Genomic DNA, 19,179 nt, shown 5'->3' on the forward strand with positions numbered 1-19,179 from the left:
TGGGACGCTCTGGCTAATATCATCGTACACGAAAAAATACATACCTTCTGGAGTATGCAATCCCCAATCTGGCTGCGACGAGACCTCCTTATTTCCATTGACGAGGAGTGCACGTGACGTCATCTGCGCGGAATTGCTCCGAATTTTGGATTCCTTCGACTCATCAGTGTTCCAGTGTTCCCCGTCGATGCGCTAAAGCTTAGCGAGTACACGTAGGTTAGGGGACTTGGAAGTTGGGGGACCAGGCCATGTGCCATGCAATCTAACCTCCAGGGCTGCCTAAACGTGACATCCACCAGCGCATCGGCGCCACCCTAGATTGCCTGATCGATTGATTGACTGCACCACAGCACAGCTTCCAAGCAAAGCAGTGCCAGCTCCAGCACCAGCACCAGCTCCAGCACCAGCACCTCGACGAGAGTCCACTGCTCTGCGCCAGCTAATATTAATCCCGAAATACGATCCTCGGCCCCTGGTTGCTCACGACGAGAAAAAGGCGACAAATCCGACGAGCGCGAATACTTACTCTTGCTCAGGCGATTGCGATTGACCAGTTATCCTTCCCCCAATTGACCACCACACCGACCTTGACCCTCGCCGACGACAACCACCAGACCCTGGCTCCCTGAGCACCCCCCACGAACGAACGACGACACGCGCCTGCACCCCGTGCTGCCCACCCGATTGCAGCAACCGCAGCCCCTTGCGCTGACTCGACCTTACCGACCGGCAGCGACTCGGAGAGGGGCGTTTTAAGGGCATAGGCGAGACCTAGAGGCTGTCGCCATGGCAGACCTCGAAGCCTCGACCCCGTCGTTGGGCGCCATGGGCGGCGATGTCCGGAACGAAGTCAAGAAGCCCAAAAAGAAGAAGGTCCTACTGATGGGCAAGAGCGGCTCCGGCAAGTCCAGCATGCGGAGCATCATATTCAGCAACTACATTGCGCGAGACACGCGGCGACTGTAAGTTCATATACTGGGTGGTTGGGCAAAAGAGTGAACACAAAGCAGTCAGGAGGCAAGAGAATCTTCGAGGCCGACGACGGAGATGTGATGCGATGCTGACAAGAAGACGCCCGACCACACAGCGGTGCGACGATCGACATCGACCTTTCCCATGTCAAGTTCCTGGGCAATCTGACACTTAATCTGTGGGATTGCGGCGGCCAGGAGGCCTTCATGGAGAACTACCTCTCGCAGCAGCGCGTGCACGTCTTCAGCAACGTCGGCGTCCTCATCTACGTCTTCGACATCGAGTCGCGCGACGTCGACCGCGACATGGCCACCTACGTCTCCATCATGTCCGCCCTGACGCAGTACTCGCCCACGGCCAAGATTTACGTCTTGATCCACAAGATGGACCTCATCATGACCCAGGTGCGCGAGGCCGTGTTTATGGACCGCGTCAAGCTCGTGCGCCAGAAGACGGCCGAGTTCCTGCAGGGCTCCAACTTTGCCGGCGGCGACGTCGACCTGACGCCCTTTGCGACGTCCATCTGGGACCAGTCCCTCTACAAGGCCTGGGCCAGCATCATCCACGATCTGGTGCCGAACCTGTCGGTCATCGAGTCGCAGCTGGCGAGCCTGGGCGTCCTCATCGAGGCCGAGGAGCTGCTTCTGTTTGAGCGCACCAGTTTCCTGGTGGTGTCGAGCTGGACGTCGGACGAGGGCCAGAACAACCCGACGACGGACCGGCAGGAGCGCATCTCCAACATCCTCAAGCACTTCAAGCAGAGCATCAGCCGCTTCACGGGGACGCCGCGCAACGCCGAGCAGTTCACGCTGATGGAGCACAAGGCCGGCGGGCGCTTCTCCATCTTCTGCCTCAAGGTATGTGTTAGGGCATTGCTTCATGTTACTTTTGTTCCCTTGTCTCACAACCCATGCAGTTTACCACGAATACCTACCTGATGGTCATCCTACCGCCGGGCGAGGCGCGGTTCAACGCGGCCAAGCTGAACTGCCAGATTGCGCGCGAGAGCTTCAAGTTCTTGGACGGTCCCATCTCTGCCGGCGGGCAGAGCAGTGCTGCGTAGGGGGCATATAGCACATTGCTAGTGTGAGGGTGGTATTTTGATGTCGACTGCTTTGATGGTTCCGCGATGAATGCTGGATACCCCGGCCCTGTAGCAAGGGCCTTTTTCGCCCTCGCCTACTTGCGTTTGCTTTTTACATATGACCGATGGCGAGCGAAGATGTCGACGTGCTCAGGTTTCAGAGGCAGTTGTGTACAGGTCTGCCGGGCTTGGCCAGCCACGTGGTGGTGCTTGACCTCACGATTCGATGGCGGTGCAGATGTGCGATGAGTGGCAGGCAGCATAGCGTGTGCAGTGCTACAGTACTGTACCCAATGCCCTTGACGGAGCCCGAAACCGGCAGGTCGACGTCGGGCAATACGGCAGCACCATTGGCGACATTGTTGTTTGGGTATGTTGTAGTTAGATGTGTCTAGGTAAATACTTCGCGTGATAGGTACATGAGGATGTAAGCTACGAATATAAGGTCCAACCAATCCGGTCATCTATCTGTATTGGTGATAGGTTGCAACGAAGTCCAGCCCATGCCTCATATCTAGTTGATAGCCCCTGGTTGACATCCTCCTGCCGAGATCCTCTAGGTAACACGCGCCAAGACAACGTTTCCCCAGCGCAGACCGTTATTGGCCTATCATGTCGGCAATTGAGAAACCCTCGGAAGGGAAGAAAACCAGTAGGTGGCCGAGGGTGGATATAGGGACACGACTTGACCACTCTGGGTCGCGTAGATTCCCGCAATAGGCAGGTTCTAAACAAGGAAGAAAGAGTCCACTCGAGAGGGTGGATGCCACACCGTCAAGTTCGACAACGCACTACCAACAGACTCGCAGACTCGCGCGAGATGTGGCCCGAGATCCGGGCTGAGCGTCGATCGCTGGCTGATCTGATTAGTGCATGCAATGCCCTCTGGCCCAATGCCCCCCGTTTCTCTCCCCTTTCATTTCAGCAGCTTACCTACTTACCTATCAATCGCCGAGATGCCCGTCAATGGGAGTTGGTGAGATGTTTCCGTCGCGCGCGCCTCGTTTTGACGGGACGCATGAGCCATTCAGAACGAGGAGATTGGCGATGCAATGCGGATGGAGATGGCATCCCCATAAGAAACAAGAAAAAAAGGGCCATGCGCGCGGTGGGCTCATCGAGGCGATGTAGCCGTACCACGTAAACCAAGCGGACTTTTTTGCTTGTTGACTTGACTTATCACGCCTTGCAGTGGAGGTGGTGCAAGATGCGCTGTGCAGGGTGAAACCAGCACACCACCACCAGTCGGTGACCGACCACCACCACCAACAACTGGCAGACTGGGCATGGCGGGCTGGTGGATCGGCTAAGCTAAAACCCACCTGCCCTTTCTGCGAGCCCACTACCGGCCGCCCAATGCAACCGTACGATAGCTCGCTTGCGCCCTGTCAGGCTGGGTAGTAGTAGTGCTGTACTCCGTAGATAGCCCGGTCGCATATATATATATATATATATATAGATGTAGACATGCCCGGCTCTCGCAGTCAAGAGAAGAAGTGCTCGGCAGTTCGCTTCGTCTCTAACCTACATAGATACAGCAACCAACAGGAAGGACCCTGCATCGCCGGCACAGATAGCTGAACTGAGAAGGTGCAACAGTAAGGTTCCCACAGCCTCCACCAACCTATGCATCCCGAGCATGGTGGCTATGAGAGACAAGACAGGATGCGCATGACTGACTTTGCAAATAGTATACGTTCCAGAGAACTTGCCTCTCGTACATTCGCTTCGAACCAGGAGTCTCCCGCTCGCTAGGAACGCCTGATCTTCCATTCTTTTTTTTTAGCACCAGCCACCTTCTTCAGCATGAAGTTCTCTACTATCGCCGCCGGCCTCCTGTCGTCGGGATGCGCCGTCCTGGCCGCCCCCGTCGCCGCGCCCGCCCCCGTCGCCGAGCCGGTCCCCATGCCCATGCCCACTCCTGTAAGCATCTATCACCCGCTTATCTTGCTCTTCTTCGTGGTAAAGCACCCACTAACCCCGACCCCAGCCCGGCGTCCCCAGCGCCTCCTCGGCCAAATCCTCCCTCGCCAGCCTCAAGGTCCGCACCGGCGCCGACCCGGACGGCTACAAGCGCAACCTGTTCCCGACCTGGATCACCATCAGCGGCACCTGCAACACGCGCGAGTACGTGCTCAAGCGCGACGCCGAGTCCATCAAGCTCAACAACGACTGCACCTCGTCCTCGGGCAAGTGGTCCAGCCCCTACGACGGCGGCGCCTGGACCAAGGCCTCGGACCTCGACATCGACCACATGGTCCCCCTCAAGAACGCCTGGATCAGCGGCGCCAGCAAGTGGACCACCGACAAACGCCGCCAGTTCGCCAACGACGTCGACCGCCCCCAGCTCTGGGCCGTCACCGACAGCGTCAACAGCTCCAAGTCGGACAAGTCCCCCGACGCCTGGAAGCCGCCCCTGTCCTCCTTCTACTGCACCTACGCCAGCGCCTGGGTCCAGGTCAAGGCCCACTGGGACCTTTCGATCACCAGCGCCGAAAAGGCCGCGCTCACGTCCATGCTGGACACCTGCAGCTGAAGTCAGGCGAAGGGGGACAAGGGCGGCAAAAGTGGTGATGACAAGGACAAGAAGAATGACGCCGCTAGTGTATTTTCTTCGTCCTACTCGCGCTTGCTCCTCCTTCTGCCATTGGCGCAAATTCTTCTGTAAATATAATCAAGGATTCGGGGATGGAACCCCAGTCCAGTACCTACCTATACCACGTCAGGTTTCAAACCAGAGGTAACCATCCCAATGAAGGGTAATTCAATCACCTGGCTGTGACACTCTTGTCTGTTCTCATGTCACAATTATACACCCTAAAATAAATACCGGAACAAGTTCCCGTGAATGGCCTGTCTAGGGCTTTTGATACCAGCACCTAAGATGGATCTATATGGATGTCACCTGCACACTACCGCGAAGCCCAATGTGGTTCATGCTATCGTATTTCAGTGCTATTCAGGCAAAAGCGTTATTGTTGTCCCGAACGCTACGGCCCAGTCACGCTGGACGGGCCCAGATCAGTTGCTGTCTAACCCGTCTATGTAGGAAGCCAATAATCCACTCACTTCGTCGCCAATAGTTTTTTGGTCCCATGCGACTCAAATGTACATGTCCTTTTCCCTGAGAAGTATGTAGGTATTTTACGTGCGCTTGACCATGGCCGTGCCGCCCTTCTTGAACTCGGCCATCTCGCCAAGAACAAGCTCCTTCTCGGTGTGGTCCTTGTTGGGGAAGGTCGTCGCCAAGACCCAGCCGCCGGCCCGCAGTTCGGGGGAAGACCGGACAATGAACTCGTAGACGTCGTTGACCGTGTGGGTCGTGTTGAACCGCGCGGGCAGGCGAGTGCCGTCGGGCATCTGGATGCGGATCATGATGGTCGGCTGGGAATCATCGACGGGCACAGCACTTGACGACGTAGCAGCCGCAGACGAAGACGTCGAAGACGAGGCGGCCGCTGCCGGAGTAGTGGAAGCAGCCGCCGCACTAGCAGCACCGCCGTCGCCAGGGACCGGGCTGCCCAGCCGGCGGCCCTCGCCCGAGAAGGGCTTGTAGACCTTGGGCAGCTGGCGGAAGTTCTCCTCGTGCTGCTGCAGCTTGACGTCGAGCGGCTCATCGTATCTAACGTTCATGAGGTGTACCGGAGCGCGTCCTTGCTGAATCATACGCAGCGCGTCCGCATTCGCGGGGTCATCGAAGCGTCGCAGAGGGCCATCGTCGATGCTGAAGCCGTCGCGCCACAGGTGGAGGACGCGCTCTTGGACCTGGGCATTCGAGGAGGGCTGGTTTCGGCCACCAGCAGCTCCTGCTGGGGAGCGAGAGGCGGCGGGGTCGGGGATCGTTCGGCTGGCAACACCTTCACCTCCCAGGGTCTGGCCAGAGCCGCGGAATGTGGATGGAGTCGAGGGGCCGGCTGGCGACTCGGCTTCGGGTCGGCGCGCATTCCTAGACAAACCAAGGTTAGCCCAATAAGGCGGGCTGCAGTTGGAGGTGGGAGGCTCTGTACTTACGATTTGGCCTTGGCCAGCAGATCGTTGATGATGCTCTTGGGGTCGGGGCGTCCTCCGTTGGGATCCTGGACGGCCAAGCCGCTCTTCTCGCCACCGGCATATGTGCGTCTCTCTTCATCATCGTCGTCATCGTCGCTATCGTCGTCGTCGTGATCATGAGCGCCGCCGCCAATGGAGCTGAGGGTAGCCAAGCCCTTCTTCTTGGCGGGGGGTTTCGAGCGCGAAGCCGATGAGGCGGCTTGGGGCGCAGGTCGGCCGTCCAAAGTGCGAGGACCCGTGTAGCCCGGGGGAGCTTGAGCTTGGGATGCAGAGGCAGAGGAGGGCTCGGGGGCGGCGGCGGTGTTGCTGTCTTCCTCCATGTCGGCCATCAAGGAAGCGGCGGCGGAGTCGAGATCCCAGTTGTGAGCGGAGAGGTACTGGGTGGCCTGTTCGGGGGTGGCGTTGGGCACAAACTCCATCAACTGGAGTGCCAAAGCATCGTGGTCGGCCATGTTGGGTGATGTCGTCACGAGGGTCGTATCGTGGACGAGTGAGTTGTTGGCGAGGTTGGAGGGAGAAGGCGAGGGACTGATCTGGCAGCTTTCGGCAGTGGGGTTACTGGGGTGAGCTTTAGCAGACAGACGAAAAGTGACTTCCAGACGAATATGTAGTTGATTAGACCAACCGGAAACCCGAAAACGAAAGGGACGAAGTGATTATGTTTCGTTCACCAATCCAGGGAGATGATCAATTTGGCAGCGTGTCAATCAATCACCCAGATTATCTTAAGGTTAGGCAGCTCCAGGACGACGTCAATGGGACGGCCGCCACCACCCCGCAATGGGTCCAGGCTGGAAGCTACTAAGTACAGGCCAGGTAGAGGTACTTAGTTGGATTCAGGTACTGTACGACAGCCCAAAAGGTGCCATCTTCAATTGGCAGGTGAAGACCCCAGGCCAACCAGATCCTACGACTCGAAGTGCTACAATTCGATAAGTTGCCCACCCTCTTGAAGTATCGTCGTATCATCCTAGGAGGTACCTGGTATTCGAATAGAAAAAAAAAAACATTATAGTTATTTCTATCAGACAGATCACGGCTGGCCGTTTTGGTAGTCATTTGAATGCCCAGCTCCCAGGTATCTTGGCAGTCAGACCCCAGAGCCCTCCAGAAATCGGATCATCCAAGCCGCCGACCACCGACCTTGACGTGCTAGCATGGATCGCGACGCTGGCCAGCGATTGATTTGAGCTGCAGTGAGGCTGCTGCTGCAAGCAAGCAAGTGAGGTCAGAGCTTCAGCGGCTGCGTGCGACTTTGGATCTAACCTACATTAATCGCCTAGCTTCCTCAGTTTCCACCCGACATCAGCGTCAACACATCCCGAACCAACCACTACTCCAAACAACAACGAGGCCTCTTGCTTTCCCCCAAAGCGAAAGCCGCCCAAATCCAAAGCATCATGTCGTCCGAAGACCCCACCGCCCACATGGCCGCATCCGGCGTCACGATCAACTCGGACAGCGAACACTACTCGGCCGGCGACGACAACTCCCCCTCCCCCGAAACCAACTCCTCCTCCTCATCACCCCTCATCCTGTACAAGCCGCCCACCGTCTGGGGTCTGGTCCGGGGCGCCGCCATAAACCTGGTCCTGCCCTTCATTAATGGAATGATGCTGGGCTTCGGCGAGCTGTTTGCCCACGAGGCGGCCTACCGTCTGGGCTGGGGCGGCACAAAGGTTCGTTAATAGCGTCTTTGCCAGGCCATGCTGAGTTGCCGCCAACGTTCTAACACTTTCTCCTAGGTCTTCCCCCTGTCGAGGAGGCAGACGCACGCCATTGGCCCCGGAATCGAGATTCGCGACAAGCCTACGAGACCTGTCCCGGACCTGCACGACATGACGAGCATGGAATGAGCTCGGGATGCAAGGATGAACCGCGAAAGAAACTCATGACAACTTTTTGAGCACGCGCATCTTTACGAAGGATTGCTCCGTGCGGACAGAGCGTGCGCCAAGAACTGGCCCGAGAGACCTGCTTGGTGGAATGGCACGTACTACTACGACTACAGGCGCAACATGTACAAATGAATCATAGACAGACTTGAGTTAGTAAAGTCATCGGCTTGTATATACCCCCATTTTGCCACACACTGGTAGCCCTGCGGGCTGCTGTGCCGCGTCGATGCAGCTACACTCAACGACGGAAGCACTATGGGCCACTTTCGGACTCCTTGGTGTCCATTTTACAGCCTGGCGAAACATGATGAGCCTGAAGGAAGATGATAGCATTATTATTTGTGCCCAGGTCAGGTACACATACATGAAGGAATTCCAATTACGGAGCATGTGCCGCACCCCGTCAACTCCAATTTCGTATCCAAACTTCTTGCGTTGCTAAGTACCCATTCCCATGGCCCGATCCAACGGTGAACTTGACACCCAGTCAAAGCATTCTGCGAACCTCTTTTCCTGTCATCTACCCCTGGCAGGTTCCATAGTCTCCTCAGCAACGACATACTACCTCAACTCAGACGGCCGCTGACGCCCGTGGAGTTCAGGGACAACAGGAGCAAGCGGCCCGTAGCGGGACTCGGGCCGCGGCGTCCCCTCCAACTCAGGAACCTTGGTGATCGGGGGGTCTCGCACCGATACTGGGGCCATTGACTCTGTATCATCATCATCATCATCATCATCATCATCATCATCATCATCGCCGAACGATCTCTTCGGGCGTTTAGCTGTGCTGCTGCTGCTCTTTCGATTTCTTCGCTTGGCGGATGCTAACGTTCGAAAGAAAGGGTGTTAGCTTTACCATCATCACTAGCCCACCGCCGCGCAACGAAGTGCAAGGGAACCACAGGAAAGGTGGAGAGAAGAGGCGTACCCCTGCAGCAAACGATGGTCGCTATCGCCGCTAATATGATGAACACTGCGCCAATGATCATCAGCGCAATGGCGAAAGCCGGTAGAGGGGCATGAGACCCTCCGTTCCGGTCGTGGGGCCGGAAGAAGTTGGCATTGTTGGGTCTGGGGCCTCGATCACCCCCTGGATGCGGCCTTCCGCTGGCGAAGAAGCCAGTGCCCTTCCTCGTCGTTGTTATCGTCGTCGTCGGTGGTAGTGGCGGCGGTGGTCTCGGTCTCCCGGTGAACCTTGGGTGTCGCGTAGTAGAAGTAGCCGTGGTAAAAGCGCTGGATGACGGTATGGTAGAGACACCTGGAAGAGGTATTATAGACATGGTGCCTGGTCTGGCAGAAGCAGCTTGCTGGTCGCGGTTACCAAGCAACGGCGATGGATTCGTGTATTCGATTTTCCCGTCGCCGTCCTTGGACTTGTCGTCTCTCTTCGAGTGAAACTGACGAGGGCTTTCTCGCTCTGGCCTATCTGGCTGTCCGTCGTACTTGGCCTTGGGCTCTGTGGAATCAGTCCGAGTCGAGACGAGACTCTCACGCTGAATATCACTGTGACTGACTCTGCTTCGAGGCATTGAAATCGTTGTGAAGGGGGTTTTTTCTTAATGGTACTGGTGTAATCAACTTCCAGGAGAGATTCCAACGGGTGCATCCCTCCCACCTCCATTTACATCAACGATGACTCGGAAGTCATCACGGTAATATGTGTTTTGGTTCAGAGCCCGGTCGACCCCCAAAAACATCTCGCGCTTTGATGTCCAGCTGCAGACCCGAACGTTCAGGAAAATTGACTTGCACGATCATCAATCGCCTTCTGAAACCGTGGCTCCTACCTATGAGGTTCTTTCATGTACCGAACGCAACCAGGTTCGTCGTGTACTTGCCGTGTTTTGCGGTGCTCAGACTACGAATCGACATTTCAATCGTGTTTGATGGGGAGGTCGGCATACAGTTGTTGGTGTCTGTGTTGTTTAGGCAAAAGGGGGGAAAGGATAGAGACCGCCACGATCATTCCCCCTCAATCTCTTTGGGTATGGCACGCTCCGCAATGCAATAACCATAGGCTTTGATATATACGGCAAAACAGGATGGTGGGCTCGCATAAGAACGATCAGACCGAACAAAAAAATGTGAAGCCAGTTTTTGGACCGGTCCAGGTTATCTCAGTGTCCTTGATACATCCAGTATAGTTAATGAAATCGAATGTTTCCTCCGGCATCTCAAGCATTCTGACACTTCACAACAACAATATTCTATGTTTGATCACCTTCTCTCCATCCACACTTAACGTTCCCGGCATAATAGAGATGCATGCTGTATGGGACGAAGAGAGATACCCCTAGGAGTCATACAAAACATCATGACTTACCACTGAGCTTTTTCTCTCTCTCTCTCTCTCTCTCTCTCTCTCTCTCTCTCTCTCTCTCTCTCTCTCTCTCTCTCTTCTTTTCATTTGTCTCGTCATCATGCACCAGGGAAAGCATGATCATTTGTCCGTTGATCAAGCAAGACCTTTGCGCCGTCTAAACTGGACATATTTCGGATCTGGATTGTCCCGTTCTGTGCTGCGGCTCTCCTTCCAGATGACCCAAGGAGCAATGATGTGAGATAGATAAGGCAACTGGGCTTTTGTTACGTGGAGTGCAATTCGCCGCCTGCTTATCTCCTGAGCATGCCGCTTGCATATTGCCACATCAACTGATTCTTGGGAGTACCCTTGCGTTGGTCGTTATCAACGGCTTCTAGGGATTTGACGATGACTTGTCGAAATCACGATGCTGCGCAGTCTGAACTCTGAAGTCGCCATTGTCGGGGATAAGGCCACGCGCCGCATGATGTGGAGAGCACGATGGTCAAGTGGGCACTTGCGGCTCAACGGCTCGTCTCTCCATTACAGAGTCCCATAGAGGCAAGGACATCGCGCTGCTCCCATAAGCGCCAACCATCCCTTGCATATCTGGGCTGTCTCAGCTAGTGGGAAGATATCGTTGCTGGCCCGGGCAGGTCAGGGAATCATGATCTTAAGCGCCATGGGATTGTAGTTTTCTGCTTTGTTTGTTTCTTTCTTCGCCAGCATCCGGGAATAGATCTGCCGGGAAGAGCCAACGCCATGGAATTCGAAGACGTCGATCTTTTCCTCATTCTTACTATGCAAGCAGATTGTGGGATGGCTTGGCAAAACGGCCCGACAGAGGGGGACGTTTGGCAGTTTGCTATAGGTGGAATCTTTGTTTGGCCCTTGGGAAGAAGGGAAGTTCGCGATACCATCCTCCGTGACTACCGAAACGGGAGGAATTTATAGGCGCTAAGCCCAGGATGACCGTTGGTATATTAATGCACGTGTCCGGTTAGCGCCTGCGGACTGCCGATCCTTACCCCTGAGGGCGCAGCCGCAAATACAACTTTGCCCATTTCGAGTTCCTACCGCCGCCGCGCAGTCTACATACAGCACATCTACACGCCTCGGCTGACTTGGCTGACTTGGCTTTCGAGATTAGGCAGACTGTCAGGTGTTTTTTTTTTCGAGTTTTGGTTCGGCTCGTTTGTCCGAAACCACGATAGACAGTGTCACGGACTCGGGAGCCCCCGAAAAAGAATACCCAACAAAGCCCGATGAGGGTGGCTGCAAAGCGGGTGATGGGTCACAAAATGTGTCAACACCCCTTACAGCGGAGAAATGTGCCAAGTAGATGGCCCAGATCGAATGATTCGCCCGCCCGGCATCCTCCGCAAGATCCGAACCAGGTTTTAAACCAATCCGCCGTCTGTGCTGCGGCAACTACATCCCTACAGCTTGTCTGGGGTTGAGCGGGTGGTTTAATATATTCTTCACACGATGCAGACGCTCCCAGTGGCCGTTTCATTAACCCCCATGCCACTTCGCGCATTCGGTCCTATAATGCAGCACTCAATCGTATGCCTGTGAATCTGTCATGGCTGCGGCATGGTTCCCTTTGGGAAAGCCAAGCTTTCGGACGGCGGCCCAACGGCCAGGGAATTTGTAAAGGGGCGTCGTACCGCATTGCCGCCCCCCAGGATGGGCCGGAGTATATATAGGGATGTGATATCCCTTCCTTTCAAGTCTCATTCCCTCACTCCTCATCCCACTGCCAGCCATCTCAAGCCGAGTCCTACGATCCACCACTCACTCACCATGAAGTCCATCGCTGCCGCCGTTCTCCTGGCCTCGGCCGCCTCCGCTCACTGTATGTTACCCTCACACATGGGCTTCTGTCTTATTTGACTCAACCACTGACCACCATCCAACCAAACAGACACCTTCCCCGCCCTCATCCACAACGGCCAGAAGACGGGTGACTGGGAGTACGTCCGCAAGACCGAGAACTTCCAGTCCCACGGCCCCGTCCAGGACGTCACCTCGCCCCTGATGACCTGCTACGCCAGCGGCAACCAGGGCGCCAAGACGCTGTCCGTCAGCGCCGGCGACACCGTCGGCTTCACCATCGACCCGGACATCCAGCACCCGGGCCCGATGCAGTACTACCTGGCCAAGGCGCCCTCGGGCCAGACGGCCGAGTCGTTCGACGGCAAGGGCAACGTCTGGTTCAAGATCTACGAGGACGGGCCCAAGTTCGGCACCAGCGTCAACGGCCTGTCGTGGCCCTCGGACAAGCTGACGCAGACCACGGTCAAGATCCCCACCTGCATCGCCGAGGGCGCCTACCTGCTGCGGGTCGAGCACATCGGCCTGCACTCGGCCAGCCAGGCCGGCGGCGCCCAGTTCTACCTCGCCTGCGCCCAGCTCAACATCACCAGCAGCGGCACCAAGACCCCCGCCGGCGTCGCGCTGCCGGGCGCGTACAAGGCCTCCGACCCGGGCATCGAGATCAACCTGTACTACCCGCTGCCCACCAGCTACACCAACCCCGGGCCGGCCGTCATGACCTGCTAGATTTCCACAAACTCTAGCCTCGCCCCAGGCGACGGGACCCTATTCATTGGATGGTATCAAGCGACAGGAACTCTGATGACAAGATGCCGGTACACAGCACGCATGGACGGGTATGAGGTGAGCAGAAGACGTTGTATATAGCAGGTTTTTGGTACATATAGACGATCTATTATGATTCCGCACATCGAATATTCTTCTGGCGTGACATGGAACAGGTCGACTGCTTGAACTTGTGATTATGAATCGAAATATAGAAGTTACTCCCTCGCTGCCCATACGGTTAAAATAAAGTCGTGGACCTTCCGGGCCTTCCACAGATACGATTTCTATGGGTCGATAAAAGCTTCATAACAGCCTCCGCTATTATGAGAAATTTAAACAGACGCTTCGCGTTTTTTTGCCATGATCGTATACACTCTCCTCTTGATTTAACGTAGCTAATATTTATTTGTACATTGCGGCCGTGCCATCGAAATCATCACCACCCCCATCCATTAGCCACTGAAAGGTTCCCGACATCACTGGGCAAGAAACGATGGCGACCGAATGGGATGGTTTGCCCAAAGAGATCCGGCTTCTTATATTAGAGCATCTGATACAAGATGGCTGCTCGCTGGGTCCCCTGGCCACGGTGTCTCGAGAGTGGCAGACGAAGATCGAGCAACACAACTTTGCCCGGATCAAAGTGACACGATCACGCTTCCCCGACCTCAACCGGATGACCCATCGCAACCGAGCTCTCATTCGCTATATCTGGTTCTGCTTGGAACTCGCAGACTATGATTGCACCGGGTGCGAGACTTACATACCGTCCTTCAACGGGGAGCTGGTAAAGCCACATGATAGCGACAGTGACTATCATGATACCGTCACAGGAGCATTGAACTATCTGTTCTGGCTCCTCAGCGCCTGGGAACCTCACGGCAGCTTGACACTCGATATCAGCATGCATTCACCCAGCGACTCCGAACATTGGTTCAAGTACCTGACCTTCATGCCCGACGTGCCTTCGGATCGGCTGGTCGGTGATAGGATCGAGGAAGTCATATCAAACCGAACCTACCATGATCCCCAACACGACTGGGTTTCCGGAGTTCGGCACTACGCTCCGCCCGAGAAGGCTTTCCGCCGAGTATTCCGGACCATCAAGCCATTCTGGGCCCAACTTCCAGCGGTCCCGGCCGTGACGAGTTTCCTTCTCCGGCAACAGACGCGCCGGGCATGGACGCAGCAGTCACTCGCACAGATGTTTGCCTGTTTCCCCAGGCTGCAGGAGATCCACTACGAGCCCTGGAGGCTGAACATGGATCTGGAGGGAAGGTTCTACGATGCTGGTGAGAGAACTGCTGAGCACCTACCCATACTGGCGTGGCTAATAATCCGCTTCTGTTACCTATCTTAGATTTCCGATATATGTTCGACTCTCTCCAGAGCTCCAACAGCGATCTCAAAAGCCTCATCCTCTTTGAGAACTTCAATCAGCACTACCCGCATCCAGGCGGATACAATACTCCTCGCAACCCACACCCATCTTCAAGCGGGGCGCTGGCCCTGGTCAGCCGCAGACTGGAGCACCTCGCAGCCTCCTTCGTCGTGGAGGCCAGCCACTTCTTCGACCTCTACTCCCCGAGGGCGACGTGGCCAAGGCTGACCTCGCTCGCGCTCACGTCCAATCTGCTCACGCCCGTCACGGGTCCGGCCAAAATCGCAGCGATGCTCGAGGATGCGGCGGCCACCGCGATGCGAATGCCGAAGCTGGAGACCTTGGAGATCTGGAACGGCAGAAAGGGGCTGGCGGCGCTGTTCCAATACCAGGCGCCCCGCGATATACGGCCGGCCACGATCACTTGGCGAGGCACGTGGGAATTGGCGATGGAGCCGGCTGTCATCCAGGCTTGGGAGGCCGTCGCGCGTCGGCGTGGCGGATGGAGACTCGATCTGGTTCGGGAAGGGCTGGAGGGAGCCGAGATCATGTCCCATGGTGATGCTATTCACCACCTGAAGCTCGCGGGCCAGGTGATTCGGCCCATCTCGTTGCTGCAGATACGGTCAGAGCATGAAGTGTTGGAGGGCTTTTCAGCCGTGGATTATCACTGAATGGATGATGAATAGCAGAAACACAGTACCATGGCATATCGTGAGCATATGTAGGTCGTAGAACATTCATGTTGTCTGAGGATCTCCAGAGTGGTCGTCTTCGACATGCTCTCAATGTTCAGAAGTCCATATCTGGTCTGTTGTTATTCGTAGGAATAAAAAGACAGTTCATCAAGATACATCGCAGTTTAACAGTGGCATTCATTGATCCATTGAATTGCCAAGCTGCCCTTGTCTGAGAAATGGGGTGGTGATTGAGGTTCTACGGGGATGCAAGCCACGGCCAGTCGGGCGAAGGACAATTGACAGCGACTGCTCCACAATTCGGCTTGCGCTAAAGAATGCGGTCCCCAAAAATTTCCCAAAGACCAGCAGACGAGAAGAATCGAAAGGATTGGCCGTGTCGCAATTGACGCTTTGCCCAGATATCACCACGCTGGCGACTCCGGCGGCCGACCATTGTGATCCCCCTCCAACCAGTCCACACCATCTCGAAAGGTGGTAGTCTGTAGTCGTCATGTTGCCCGCCAGAGCCCTGACCGGCTCCAGCGCCAGCCCAGCCCTGATGCTGCGGCACTGCGTCTCGGGTTCGAGGACAGGAAATGCCAAGGTAAATTCTTTGCTCTACGGGATATCCCCTACAGTGGCAGCTTCAGTGGACTGACGCAGACACCATCTTCTAGCTCGCCTCTTCCTTAGTATCCCCGAACCGACAGTTCTCCCAGCTGCGAAAGCTCGGCTCGACGTCCCCCCAGCAATGGAACAGCAACCCCTCCGGCAGCCTGCGCGGCCAGGTCAGCGGCATGCCCCGGTTAGCCTCGATGAAGCTCTCGCCGGCCTCGCCCAATGCCTTCGCCCAGAGGGCCGGAGCCACGCGCGCCCTGTCTCTGTGGCCCTTCGGCTCCGGCAACAAGCAGCAGCAGCCGACCACCACCGACCCGACCGCCGTTCCCGAAACCACCACCGCAACCCCCGCCTCGTCCCCTTCGCTATGGGATAACCCCCCAAAGCGCCCGCCGACGCCGCCTCTACCCCTACACCCGACGCAACCGCCGCTACGACGGGACTGCCCGGCTCGACGCCCGAAGCCTCCAACTTGACCTCCGTCCTGCCCGACAGCTTCGACGAGCTCGGCATCCGGAACATCCTCGACATGCCCGAACAGATCGGCTACCTCAAGGACCTGGGTCTCGACTTCGGCTGGGGACCCACCGCCATGTGCGAGTGGCTGGTCGAGCACCTCCACGTCACCGCCGGCCTGCCCTGGTGGGGAGCCATTGGCGCTGCCGCTGTGGTCATCCGCCTGGTCATGGTCTGGCCCAGCGTCCTAGGAGCCAAGTACAGCGGCCGCATGCAGATCGTCTCCAAGGACCCCGAGTTCATCCAGGCCCAGGACGAGTTCAAGTTCGCCGTGTCGCAGCAGGACCAGGCCGGCATCATGAAGCACCGCGGAACCATGCTGCGCCTCCAGCGTGCCGCCGGCACCTCGACCATGAAGGCCGTCATGCCCCCCATGATCGCCATCCCGCTCAGTTACGGCATGTTCCGCCTGCTGCGCGCCATGGGCGCTCTGCCCGTGCCCACCCTCGAGACCGGCGGCTTCGCCTGGTTCACCGACCTGAGCGTCTACGACCCGACCTACATGCTGCCGCTCGCGACGGCCCTGGTGACCGTCGCCATGTTCCGGTACCAGCAGATGACGACGCTGCACAAGACGCCCCAGAGCGAGTCGATGGCCAAGTTCTTCCTCTGGGGCATGACGCCCTTCATGTTTTTGTGCACCATGTGGCTGCCCGCGGCCCTGCAGTGGTTCTTCTTCACTTTCAGCGCCCTGTCGACGGTGCAGAACTGGGTCTTGGTCCAGCCCGCCGTCCGCCGCATGACCGGCCTCCCGCCCCTGCCGGGCCGGCCCATGATGATGACCGACAGCCAGAGCAAGCGGATGGGCATCGGCTACCAAGCGCCCATCCGCCCGGCCATTGTTGCCGAGCCGCCGACGACCCCCTCGCCCACGGGCATCAAGGGCATCGTGGAGGGCGCCAGCAAGAAGTTCCAGGGCGTCGGCGACGGGCTGACGAACGCCATCAAGGACTACAGCGGCGGCGAGAAGGGGATCGCGCGCAAGAAGGCGGCCGAGTACGAAGCGAGACGGTCCCGCGAGGAGAAGGAGAAGGCGCTGCGCCGGCTTGAGCAGCGTCGCGGCCGGAAGCAGGCTTAAGTCTGCCCGAATTCTTGCTGGACTCGATAACTACGACGAGGCTTTCCTCGAGATCAATCCGAAGCTATTTAAGAATTACGCTGCGTGCGAGGATCTTGTTTGGCGCCAAGAAGATCGAGCCCGAGTGGATGGCGCGGCTCGAGCGAGAATACGCCGAGAGCCGGTGCCAGCTGGCCTGTGTATGATGAAGAGGTGCTCTGTATATTAAGACACAGAACAGCCTGGGTCACAAAAAAGGACGTGATCTGGCTGATTTGATAGATTTGGTTACCAGCATCTCTGGGCTGTATCCTGCCGGCTTGCTGTGGCTCGTCTCCTACTCTTGGTGCTATCTGACCAGCTGAAGAAGCCTTGTAAATACATACTCACTACTTGGTACAAAACAAAAAGTTGCATTCACATATACTCCCGGTGCCTTGCATGTGGCCTAGGCTTGGTCCAGTCATGACCGGGTCCTCGTTCTCGTCGATCCGCACCACATCAACATAGATCACAGGGTCCAAGTCTCGGCCGAGTCGGAGACGACTCCGCTCCAGAAATCGCGTATATATCAATGTGCCGTTCCAGTTATCACGGCCTTGGGGTTAGCGCAATTTGACACGATCCCGGGCGAGGGCCGCCCAGTGTAAAGGAGAGTTGAAAAGCACTGGACACCAACCAGGAACCGGAGCGCATTTCGGTTTCCGCCGTCGTCGTTGTCCCTGAAAGAGCCGCCCTCACATGATGACACCCTTACCCTTCATCCCTCCTCCTATTCTTCTTCTCTTCTGCGCATATGAAAGTGTGTTGCCTAGCAAGTTGTTGTCCAGCAAGGAGGAAAGGGTGCTGGGTCCTTGCCTGGCCCGGGATAGAAAAAGAAAGCCACCCGTCCATCCATCCATCATACGAGATGGGTAGATATGCAAGCAATTGATTGACTCGAGATGCCTATGTACATACCCTGACCATCCTTCACCACCCTTACTTGAACCGGACTAACAGTTTTCGTCCGTGTTTGGCGCCCCGTCCAATAACGTGTGCCCGGTTGAGTCTCGTTTGTCCACCACCTGGTCAATGTCTGTGTGTTCTGTCGTCCGTGCTTGTCCAATAAATCCATTCCTATCCTCTCCCCACACCCAAGCCAAGTGGGCAAGGACACCACCATGGGACTGGCTGGCAGGTGGGTGACAAAAATCAGCCTACCGCAAAACCAAAGCAACTACTTCAACGCAGTATACTACCACCGTTTCCAGGCGTAAAAAAGTAATAAAAATACAGACAAGTAGCTCTTTAAAAGGAGAATACTTCTGATATTTTTTGTTCTTTTTTCCGGTGCTCCTGTTGGGTAGTATAGTCTGCTGAAGTAAAGGCAGGTTTCAAGGGGTACTTCTGTTTTGGCACGTTTGCGGTAGGCTGATTTTTGTCACCCACCTGGCTGGCACGATGGGATGTGCAATCCAGTGAGTGCCAGTGCCAGTGCCAGTGCCAGAGCCAGAGCCAGAGCCAGGGCCGGTGCTAGTTCGAGTGCTACATGTATCCCATTGCCTGTTTACAGTAATCGAGCTGCTGGAGCAGAACTGGAGGAGCTGGAGCGCACCATCTTTCAGCCCGGTGGACTTGGCGCGTTCGTTAAAGCAGGACCAGGATTCCGACCAGGAGCCACTCGACGACCATCGGTTTTGCTTGCGGTCTTTAGCGGAGAGGCGCTAGCGCTTGCGCAGGTTAGCACTTCACAAGCTGCGATTGCTGGTGTTGCCGGCGTTGAAGATCCGCGCACCGGCGCGCATTTGGAGTGGGATACTACAGTGGGAAGGGGGGAGGCAGGAGGGATATGGGATATTCACAAGTATTGTAACCTAAGTACGAACGAAGGACGTGCGAACGGGGAAGTGATCCAGCAGCTCCCAGACCGGGGACCAGCCGGATGGGAGCATCCACGATCCGCTCGTTGCGCAGTGCGCGGCGCCGCTGCTCCAATCAATCCCCATCCACTTTCTCTTTTTCGTCTTCATTC

At 56.5% G+C, this 19,179-nt stretch overlaps 8 protein-coding genes across 8 annotated transcripts; 6 read left to right on the top strand and 2 right to left on the bottom strand.

The window, feature by feature from the left end:
• Positions 1–786: 786 nt before the first annotated feature.
• On the top strand, positions 787–2,035 carry PG986_000054 (Gtr1/RagA G protein conserved region-domain-containing protein; the record flags this gene model as incomplete). The annotated part of the gene is made up of 3 exons (XM_066836276.1): positions 787–962; positions 1,088–1,829; positions 1,889–2,035. The coding sequence occupies 3 exons, from the start codon at positions 787–789 to the stop codon at positions 2,033–2,035; spliced, it is 1,065 nt and encodes a 354-aa protein (XP_066705169.1).
• A 1,827-nt stretch (positions 2,036–3,862) lies between these two features.
• Positions 3,863–4,592, top strand: PG986_000055 (Secreted protein; the record flags this gene model as incomplete). Its single annotated transcript, XM_066836277.1, has 2 exons — positions 3,863–3,979; positions 4,047–4,592. 2 exons carry the CDS (start codon positions 3,863–3,865, stop codon positions 4,590–4,592), a joined length of 663 nt encoding a protein of 220 aa, XP_066705170.1.
• A 608-nt stretch (positions 4,593–5,200) lies between these two features.
• PG986_000056 (UBX domain-containing protein 1) lies at positions 5,201–6,558 on the bottom strand (the record flags this gene model as incomplete). Its single annotated transcript, XM_066836278.1, has 2 exons — positions 5,201–6,002; positions 6,068–6,558. The coding sequence occupies 2 exons, from the start codon at positions 6,556–6,558 to the stop codon at positions 5,201–5,203; spliced, it is 1,293 nt and encodes a 430-aa protein (XP_066705171.1).
• A 948-nt stretch (positions 6,559–7,506) lies between these two features.
• PG986_000057 (preprotein translocase subunit YidC) lies at positions 7,507–7,962 on the top strand (the record flags this gene model as incomplete). The annotated part of the gene is made up of 2 exons (XM_066836279.1): positions 7,507–7,785; positions 7,852–7,962. The coding sequence occupies 2 exons, from the start codon at positions 7,507–7,509 to the stop codon at positions 7,960–7,962; spliced, it is 390 nt and encodes a 129-aa protein (XP_066705172.1).
• Positions 7,963–9,087: 1,125 nt separating this feature from the next.
• On the bottom strand, positions 9,088–9,533 carry PG986_000058 (uncharacterized protein; the record flags this gene model as incomplete). The annotated part of the gene is made up of 2 exons (XM_066836280.1): positions 9,088–9,262; positions 9,448–9,533. 2 exons carry the CDS (start codon positions 9,531–9,533, stop codon positions 9,088–9,090), a joined length of 261 nt encoding a protein of 86 aa, XP_066705173.1.
• Positions 9,534–12,112: 2,579 nt separating this feature from the next.
• On the top strand, positions 12,113–12,871 carry PG986_000059 (uncharacterized protein; the record flags this gene model as incomplete). The annotated part of the gene is made up of 2 exons (XM_066836281.1): positions 12,113–12,164; positions 12,234–12,871. 2 exons carry the CDS (start codon positions 12,113–12,115, stop codon positions 12,869–12,871), a joined length of 690 nt encoding a protein of 229 aa, XP_066705174.1.
• Positions 12,872–13,406: 535 nt separating this feature from the next.
• On the top strand, positions 13,407–14,968 carry PG986_000060 (uncharacterized protein; the record flags this gene model as incomplete). Its single annotated transcript, XM_066836282.1, has 2 exons — positions 13,407–14,205; positions 14,274–14,968. The coding sequence occupies 2 exons, from the start codon at positions 13,407–13,409 to the stop codon at positions 14,966–14,968; spliced, it is 1,494 nt and encodes a 497-aa protein (XP_066705175.1).
• Positions 14,969–15,485: 517 nt separating this feature from the next.
• Positions 15,486–17,186, top strand: PG986_000061 (uncharacterized protein; the record flags this gene model as incomplete). Its single annotated transcript, XM_066836283.1, has 3 exons — positions 15,486–15,578; positions 15,652–15,874; positions 15,979–17,186. 3 exons carry the CDS (start codon positions 15,486–15,488, stop codon positions 17,184–17,186), a joined length of 1,524 nt encoding a protein of 507 aa, XP_066705176.1.
• Between the last annotated feature and the right edge of the window lie 1,993 nt (positions 17,187–19,179).

This window comes from Apiospora aurea (genome assembly GCF_038362705.1).
Source record: "Apiospora aurea strain CBS 24483 chromosome Unknown utg000001l_segment0_segment0, whole genome shotgun sequence".
Classification (NCBI taxonomy): Eukaryota; Fungi; Ascomycota; class Sordariomycetes; order Amphisphaeriales; family Apiosporaceae; genus Apiospora; species Apiospora aurea.